The 10021-nt window shown below is 38.4% G+C and overlaps 2 protein-coding genes across 2 annotated transcripts; both read left to right on the top strand.

Annotated features, from left to right (window-relative positions):
- The first annotated feature begins 1624 nt into the window (after nucleotides 1–1624).
- Nucleotides 1625–2656, top strand: LOC110892952 (F-box/LRR-repeat protein fbxl-1). The gene has a single exon (XM_022140082.1). The coding sequence runs from the start codon at nucleotides 1625–1627 to the stop codon at nucleotides 2654–2656; it is 1032 nt and encodes a 343-aa protein (XP_021995774.1).
- Nucleotides 2657–6705: 4049 nt separating this feature from the next.
- On the top strand, nucleotides 6706–7410 carry LOC110892953 (F-box/LRR-repeat protein fbxl-1). Its single transcript, XM_022140083.1, has one exon. The coding sequence runs from the start codon at nucleotides 6706–6708 to the stop codon at nucleotides 7408–7410; it is 705 nt and encodes a 234-aa protein (XP_021995775.1).
- Nucleotides 7411–10021: the final 2611 nt, after the last annotated feature.

Raw genomic sequence — 10021 nt, 5'->3', positions numbered from 1 at the left:
CATTCAGAAACATCCCCTCCTCTCCTGCCCATTTTTCCCGCGTAGAGGTGGCAATGTCAGCCCTATTACTTATTAGCTGGTAGATTTGAGAGATGTTCAATTTCTAGAGTCTAACCCGTAAAATAAAAAATTGTAATGGGTCGGATATGTTGAAAATGGTCCACAGTGTACACATATAATATGCATAAAACCTCCTAAATCATTTTATTCAAACGATAGACCATCAATGAAAAGGTTTAACGTATGTATTCAGATTTGACACGCTAATTGTTTATTGTTAATATTGAAATTTAGGATAATTTTTTTTTTCTGATCAAACCCAAGCCGACCCATTTAGTAGTTGTTCATTTTTTGAGTTAAGTTTAGAGGTGGGCAGGTGGCAAAATGGGCGGGTTGGGTCACGGGTAGAGACAAGTAATTTTTTATGTGGGCCAGTTCGACCTTTCAGTACAATAATTGCAAACTTGTTAACAATTTAGTTTTGCAAAATGTGATAATATGGTTTATAAGGGTGAGCGGGGCACTTCTCGGGGAGGGGAGCGGGGAGTGAAGTCCCCGAGCGGGAACACCGCCGCCATCAATTCGGGGAGGGGAAGCGGGGTGGGCGGTGTGTACTCACCGATTGAGAGAGAGGAGAGAGAGAGGGGGTGATTGGTTGTTAATGTGGGTCCACCCTTTTTCCACCAATCATATTTTTTTCTTCTTTTTTTATAAAAAAATAATTGTGTGAGTGGAGTAATGCCAACGTTTGAGTGCAAAATGGGGACTTAAGAGGGGAGTTGACGTGACGCGTGCTGATTGGGTTTCTGTAAGAGAGGTCACTCCCCTAAGAGAGGGGTACCCCTCTCACCCTAACTAGAAAAAAAGGACGTATGCATGTATGCTCATGTTATCATGCTAGGGTAATGCAATGTTTGGCAAATGTTTGATTTAGACTTATAATTTGGTCTTAGTAATTATCTTTTAGCTTTCATGTTTACTTGAATATAGCTGATTTAAACGTATAATTTGTTAGGGTTCGGGTATCATGGCTGTTCTTTTTCCTAGATTCTATTGACTTTTCACTAGTCAAACCCGCAAAAAGATTTCGCCGACCCAACCTGGCAAATATCCCTCTTGATAGACATAGAAAGACCAAAAGACCTCGTTAGTCGTTACAAAGATGTTCCTAGGTCCACCGCAGTTAATGATGTATGACGTTTTTTCGCTTTGAAAAGTAAACATCATTATGATATGGCAGTTTTTCTTAAAGCAATTGACTTCGCCAACAAGAACTTTTTTTAGTAAACTGATGACTTGCCCATCAAGATGATATATTATATATTTTTTAAACACATGACTTGCCCATCAAGTTGATATTTTTATATAGATGTATCTCATGAGATCTAGATGTATAAATACCATTTGACAGATTATTTACAACATGAAAAACCATTTTTACACACAAGAACTTGATCTCTGTGGTCACATCATAACCTTCATTGACCAGGGTTTCATTTCAAGATCTTTGTTATTGTTTCTTCATCATATTGATTTCCGATCTCTAGTCGTCGTCATCACTGAATCATCTTGTGTTTTAGATACTCAATCTGCATTCAAATACAGATCAATAACTTAGATCGCAATGGGGCCACTTGGAGATGACGAGCTTCTCTGCATATTTAACAACATTTCTGATTGGGGAGACAAAAGATCATTCGCCGAAGTTTCCAAGCAATTCATGAAAGTTGCATTCCATTCCATATTTTGGTTAAGCAGTTCTTTTCCTAGTCTGTTATTTGATATCCTACCGTCATCCCCCAACGTAACATACTTTGATTGTAATAAACCACTTTCTAACACACACCTCAAACTCCTAGCACAGTCATGCCCCAAGCTCGAAACACTCAGCTTAGGGAAGTATCATGATCTTCCTTCTGAGCCAGGTGAGTTTGACTTTGATTTTGATGGTGATGGTTTGTGTGCAGTGGCGAATGCCTGCAGTCATTTGGGTGGTGTGTATTTACATGGGAGGTTACGTGTTGGGGATACAGGAATTGTGTCCCTTGTAACATCATGTAAGAATTTGACATGGTTGGATCTGGAAGGATGCATTCGTGTAACAGATGAATCACTCAAAGCTATTGGTGAATCGCGTATTTGTAATTTGAATTTGGGGGGATGTTCTTTGGTTACTGATTTGGGTTTGGAGTATTTGGCAAATGGAGATCTGAAAAACTATTTGAGTGAGCTGAATTTGACTGGATGTGATAAGATTAGTGATCATGGTATCATCTACTTGAGTAAAATGGTTGGTCTAATTAAGCTGAACATATCTTGGTTGTTAAACATAACTGATATTTCATTGCTTGCTATAGGTAGCAAGTGTTTAAAACTGCAAACCATTTATTTGACAGGTTGCGAAGCCATAACTTCTGAAGGTTTACGGGCTTTTAATGGTCATCAAACACTGAAAACACTTTTGTTGTTCTCGTGTTACAATTTTTGTTGGGAAGATGTGGAATCGGTTGCCCTGACTTGCTCAAGATTGGAGTATCTTGGGCTCATGAAGAGAATAAAGACGCCCACACCAGAGTCAAATGAAGATTTCTTACAAATTGGGCACCATACATGTTTGATAGAGTGGGATGAAGGTGAGGGTGCGTGTTTTTGTTAAAAACTACAAGAACATTAACTCTTTGTGCTTTGATTTTCAATCAAACAAATCATGTTAGCAGTCTAGCAGTTGGAATCTTTTTGGTAACCCTGACATGTTTCCAAAAAACTTCTTACCTCGTTAACCAATGGGATCAGGTAAAACATAGTTTGAACCCGGCAGGTGGCATTCAAAGGGGTTAAAGACAAAACATCACTTGGGATTGTATATGTTTATGCTTTGCTTTATGTGTATGAACCTGATATTTAGTAGTGTACTAGTGTTACGATAAAATCTTCTTAAATTACGAAACATGTTTTATGTGCTTTACTCGGCATCTAATTTACTTCTTTCTTAGATAAAATCTTCTTAAATTACCTAAATTAATTTATACGATAGTATAAGAAAATTATGTCAGTTTTATAAAACTAAAATCGTTGAATATATAACGCTTTGTTCCCGGAAGGAAAGAAAAGAAGAGAAAAGAAGAAGGGAGAGATCCTTATGTAGTTATTTACACTACAGTTATTAGTGGTCTAAAAAGGGATATGGGTCTATGAGTTATTTGAGGATATGGGCAGACCCGATATCATTACATTTACCTTTTTAATAAAAGCTTTTCTTAGAGACAAGAATTTAAAAAAATTGCTTCTTTACAAAATGACAGAAACAAGTAAACAAACCCACGCGTTGCCGCAGTGCTTCCAACGTCATTGTGGTAGTTCATAAGTAAATGGGTCAAAAGTGAAAACGGCCCCCTCTATGACCAAGATTTGAATCAACGGACACATAAATTTGCAAAAACATAATGAAGAAAAGTAGTGATATTTCATTTGGAAGCAATTGAAGCAAGTTTTATAATATAATTCAGATTATCATAAGCCCTAACGCATTATACCTGATAGATTATAAACTCCTTGCCTCTTTCATTGATAATAATTATATATATATATATATATATATAGGTACAATAAGTGTCACACCCCAACCGATGGTGGAAACATCGGGGCATGGCACTGAGCGAAACAGATTGTCCATGAGTATCCATAACAACTATTAATTACCAGATAATTTAAACGTCATGTCCCATACCACAACATATCCAAATAAAACAGTTATTACAAATAATTGTCTAAAAAACAAACATTGTTCCGACAACTCAGATTTAAGCGTGACATAACTAGACCCCTAGCTTGATTCACCTAAGCACAGAATTTCCTAGCATCTTAGGCACCTGCCACATCCGTTAAAATAAAGTCAATACACATGGTGTAAAGGTAAGCATACAAGTTTAAATACTATAATAGAGTTCGAAGTCGTTTACGCATAACCAGCATGTAACATGTAGCATAGTGAAAGCTAGTAGGTTATCGACGGAGAAATATGCACAGACGTGACTGCGAGTTGTAGAATTCGCAACACATATCCCCACTGGGATACGTGAAGTAAAGCCCTTAACAACTCATGTCCACGACAGGTGCTGAGTCCAAACTATAGTACTATCGTTGCTAAGGTGTCAGGCAACAATCACTGTGTTAACATAACATACAAGCATTCATCGAATAACACGTAGCACACAATAGCGGTCAGCGTATAAATAGTGTTTGCATAGTGTGTCGATTGTGATTTGAATAAGTAACGTATGTAACACCCAAAAGTGCGTAAAGCAAAAAGGGTTCAAGTATACTCACAGGTAGCGTTTAACAAGTAAACACTCTCTTGGATTGAAGGGAGCATTGAGAGATTAGTCTGAACAGTTAACGATAGCATAAGCGAAGAACAGCGCGATAAACGGTGCAAAGTGATTAAGTGTCGAATGGTAATCCGATCGGATGGCAATCCGATCGGATTGTCGTTCGATCGGATGTCAATCCGTTCGGATGGTCATCCGATTGGATGGCCATTCGGTCGGATTGACATTCGTTTGGGAAGGATGTGTTTGTATATGATGGCTTTGAAGTTTTCATTGTAGCATTTTGAAAATAGAGAAGTATCTCTACCCTCCAGATCGATCGATCAGTCGTTCGATCGGATTGCAATCCGATGGCAAGACATTTCAGTTGAGAACAAGTTCACAGCAGGATGGTCATTCAATTGGATGGTCTTCCGATCAAATGGCAATCCGTTAGAAACTGATGATCTTTGAAAATTATAAAAACGTTAAGTGTTGAAGTCAAAATGTCAACCGACCGGATTGTCGTTCGATCGGATGGCAATCCGATCGGACGGCAATCCATTCGACATTTAGTTCGTTTGAAAATTTGGAAATTGATAAGTGTTGAACCTCAAGTGCAATCCGATCGTATTGTCGCTCGATCGGATGGCAATCCGATCGGACGGCAATCCGATCCGATCGGACGACAATCCGTCCCAACGGTCTGATCATCTTGAACTTGATTATTTTGAAAAGTTTTGCGGTTTGCTCGAGACGGTATGACAACGTACTAAACAACGGAACCTCGTCAAGTCCCAAGTAGTCCGATCAAACAGGAATCACCCTAATCCGTTCAGTTTACTGGTTCATGACGGTTGTTCATGTTTAACCCGAAATCGGTTGTCTCTTTGATAGAAATAAGTTCTCAGACCGACACTTCACTAGGAAATGAGTAGAAGATCTGAATGAGCTTCGATTCCATCGGTTTTGAGTGCATTGAGTGTAAAAGAGTTGAAAGAAAGTTGAAAAAGTATCTTTCAATCCTTTTAACTTTGAAAATGTTTAGATCTAGTCGAAAACAATGTTAAATCTTGTGGAAATCCTTCAGATCTGAGTTGTTCTTGGTGGAATGAAGCCAAATCTTGAAGTTCATAAGAACTCCATGATGAGATCATCCTAGAACACCTCAAATCCACTGATTTCACGGTTAAAAGTTAAGATTCAAAGGTGAAAATGATGAAGAAGTGTGTGTAGATCATAGAAGTACAAGATTTGAGGAAGAAACTTACAAGAATCGTGAGAAATCGAAGGAAAAGGGAGCTTGAGCGCTGGTCGAACGAGAGGGAAAGCTGTCACATCACTTGTGATGTGACAGGAGGTATTTATAGGTTGCCAAAAAGGGAAAGAGGAGCGCAAGTGTCGGATGGCATGCCGATCGGACGGCAATCCGATCGGACGGCAATCCGATCGGACGGCAATCCGATCGGACGGCAATCCGATCGGACGGCAATCCGATCGGACGACCATTCGATCGATTGGCCATTCGATCGAAGTGGTCCGACGACTTGAGTTTCGGCGTTTCGTTTCGCGTGCTGAGCGTTGCGATGCGTTTAAGCGAGTGTCGATTAAGCGATGCGATAGACTAATAATTATTACACAAATACTATATCTAACATACAATCATCCTAAACAACTTGCGTTTAGCGTTTGCGGTTCGTTTGCGTTGCGATAGAGTTGCGATTGCGTTTCGATTAATCACCACCAACATAAAGTAAACATGCACAAGTAACACATAAATAGCACACACACGTACAACAATATATAGAACCTATCAATCAAGTTGCGAATGCGATGGCGATGCGATTAGCGATAAAGCGATAAAGCGATAAACATGCGATTAAACCTCGATTATTAATAGATACTCCACATAATATAACTAAAGCAAATAAAACACAAGTTTTGATTACAAGTCAAGAAGTCAAATCAGTAGTTAAGCAAGGAATGACAGATTGCAATTAGCAATCTTTTCTTCCTTTGACTTTGACTTTGACTTTCGTAACACGGGTTATTACAATAAGATCCCTATTTTAGGGGAGAGATAATTATAAAATTATACAAGATAATAATTGAATATAAGCCCCCTGCCACGTTCAGAAGTTTCGGTTCGTTGTTCTTGACGAGACGAGCTTAATGAGTGTTGGTCAGTTGTTGCGGTTAGGGCTGTACTGGCAACTTAAGCGTCAACTTTAGCCTGATTGATTTTCCTTGTTTTGGCCATGCATAGACGGGACCTAGCATCATAGAAATCTGGTAAAGGTTTAGATTGAATTTGATGATGATGGTTTGTGTGCAGTGGCGAATGCATGTAGTCATGTACGTGGAGTGTATTTAAATAGAAGGTGGGGATGTAGGAATTATGTCCCTTGTAACATCATGTAAGAATTTGATTCAGTTGACTTTGGAAGGATGCATTCGTGTCACAGATGAATCACTCAAAGCTGTTGGAGAATCGTGTATTCGTGATTTGAATTTGGGGGAGGGGGGATGTTATTTGATTACTGATTTGGGTTTGGAGTATTTGGCAGATGGAGATTTGAAGAATTGTTTGCAACACCTTAATTTGGCTGAATGTAATCAAATTAGTGATAGTGGTATAATCTTCTTGAAATCAATGGCTGCTCTAACCGAGCTGAGTTTGTCAGAGTGTGGTGTTCATGTAACCAACTATGCAATTGCGGACGTATTATCCCACCTCTCAAACATTGAGATATTGGATTTATCCTGGTTGATAAATGTAACAGATATCTCATTGCTTGCTATAGGTAGCAAGTGTGTAAAGCTTCAAAAAATTTTATTGACGGGCTGTGAAGCCATAAGTGCTGAAGGTTTACGGTCTTTTTCAGGTCATCAAACACTAAAAAGGCTCGAGCTGTTCTCGTGTTACAATTTTTCTTGGGAAGATGTGGAATCAGTTGCTCTGACTTGCACAAAATTAGAATATCTTGAGCTCATGAAGAGAATAAAGACACCCACACCAGAGTTTAGTTTTGGTTACTTGCAAATTCAGCACAATCACTGTGGGATAGATTGGGATGAAGATAGTGAATTTTTGTTTTGGTAACAAGTACAACAAGAAGAGTAACATTTTGTTCTTTAATTTCAATCAAGATTTGGGATTTTATATGTTTTTGCTTTGGTTATGTAGATGCACTTGACGTCTGGTAGTGTTATAAAAATATGTTTGTTTGTTTTCTCTTTGTTGTTGTGTGTGTTTTACTTCTTAAAATCGTCTAATTTACTTCCTTCGTGGTCAAAATCTACTTGAACCGCCAGTTTCAAATATTGTTTTTGTTTATGCATTCATCAGCCTTTCAAGTGTCATATGTAGGAAGACAGCAGACGTGCTTGCTTCTGTATAGTGGTTTTAGTGTGATTGTTCAATCAGCTCAAAAACTCTGTTTTACAAACACAGATTTGTTATTGGTAAACATAGCGGCTGGATTCAAGTTCAGAACAACATGCTCATTGGGTATATTCATAAATCGAATGATTAATCACCACCAAGGAGGTGAGCTGATGTAGGCGTTGACGTTTTCAGTTAGTGATCAACTTGGTTTTAGAAAGTGTCAGATTCGAAAATTGCCTTAGGGCCTTGAGGTGTGTATTGAATATCAAGAACATAATTCGAATAACATTACAACATGTTATATGCAGAGATCGAAGGAGGAAACTATGTTATTGAATAAAGAAATAGGATACAACCAAAAGTACCGAATATGTTTACATGAGAATGGGTATATATATGTTAGAAGTATTATCGTTATACTCGTTATTAAACTTTAGTTATGATTATTATTATTCGGACATGTAAGTATTTATGACATGTAATTAGGATATTAACTTATAAGGTTAGATGATAAGCGGTTTTAGGGAGATAAGCGGGTTAAGTATTCAAATCAAACTGCCAAGGCAGTTACCCGCCAATATGTAGGTTATATAGTTATTGCCGGGAAACATTACCGGTTATCAAGACATTTTCTTGTTTACCGAAAGTGTCCATTTATTCGTTTTGAATTCACTGCAATCTCATTTGCATTTGTCTTTCTTAATCCACACAATCTCTTCATCATGTCTGCAATTTATCACAAACTTTCCGCTGCACATACATCCGATGATGTTTCGGTTGTCCAACAAAGTGGTATCAGAGCCACTTCAAGGAATCAATCTGAAATCAAACCAAACTCAACCACTCTCCCTTGTCAACACTGCACCGATGAACATAATGAAAGAAACAAGCGAATCCCTCGCATAAGGCTTTGTTACTATTGTCACTTACCGGGTCATCAAATCTATAACTGTAAGGCCAAAGAAAATGATGAAGCGACACAACTGTTAAAGCATGCTATCAATGCCGGGATTAGACGACAAGAAGAAGATGTACACTGCCAAGATGAAATGATTGTCACCGGTACCGATGGTGGACAATGGGCAGAAATATGGTACGTTAATCCATCGTTTAATCATCATTTTTCGGGCAATATTAATGTTTTTAAAAGGGTAAAACATATGATGGGAGTAGAAACAAGATCTGGTATGAACAATTTTCTGTTCATAGGAGGGGTAGGATCGGTGGAAATGAAAACAGGAAATGAAACATTGAATATACAAAGTGTTTTTTATTCATCGGAAATCGACCGGAATGTACTCAGTCTTGATCAGTTAACGTTACAAGGCTACAAGGTCAGAAAATCCCGTGATAAATGTAAGATATATCCTATGTTTTCATCACCAGTTGTGAATTCAAAAAATGAAAAAAGCGGGTTAACGAAAGAAGAGGAATCGGGTCTGTATGAAAAACGGAGATTGCAAGATCTCAAAGATGTGGATGAAGAATTCAAGGAGGCATATCTGAATTCTTACTTCGAAACCTTAAATGTTTCGGGTGAAGATGACAATGATTGGAATAGCTTGATTTTAAAATCACTAAAATTCCATGAATTTGCGGATTGTAAGGGTTTGATTGACATGCTCGATGACCGTGAGTATGTTTTCAAGTATAAAGTTGAACTTCAAAACAAGTTTGAAGAGATGGTTCGGTGGTTTCTGAATGGTTATATGGGAATCACTTCAAGACCTGTTCCTCCCTATACTACTGATCAGAGGAAGATAGATCTGTTAAGTCTGTACATTCTAGTAGCAAGTGATGGTGGATACCGAGAAGTTACAACTGAAAACACGTGGCCAATCATAACAAAGGATTTAGGTTTCGGGTATGAAGATGGGGATTACATGAGAATCGTATACGCCATGTACCGTGATGTTTTAGAATATTACTATAAATTCAGAACAGTTCAAGATGAGGCACATGTGAAAGAGATGGTGAATGATAATGCTAGTTCATCTCGAGGCTGCTACAGGAGGACCAGAAGTGCAGATAAAGTTCAAGAAGATGCTGCAGGTAATGATCATAATGATACTGGTTCATCTCGATGCTGTTACATGAGGACCAGAAGTGCAGATGATGTCCGAGAAGATGCTGCAGGGAATGGTCAAAACGGTGCTGGTTCAACACATTATGCATTGTTTGCTGAGAATGGATGGGCAGACAACTGGAACTTGCACAAGAGGAGGAAAAGATTTAATTTCAATCACATGAAGAAAGCGGTGGACGATGCCAACAGAAGTGTGATGCAACAGGGATCAAACATAACCAAAGTTTAAGGGGGTTGTGT

This window comes from Helianthus annuus, chromosome 12 (assembly GCF_002127325.2).
Source record: "Helianthus annuus cultivar XRQ/B chromosome 12, HanXRQr2.0-SUNRISE, whole genome shotgun sequence".
Taxonomy (NCBI): Eukaryota; Viridiplantae; Streptophyta; class Magnoliopsida; order Asterales; family Asteraceae; genus Helianthus; species Helianthus annuus.
The sequence above is the reverse complement of the archived record's forward strand: the minus strand, read 5'-3'. Positions and strand labels throughout refer to the sequence as shown.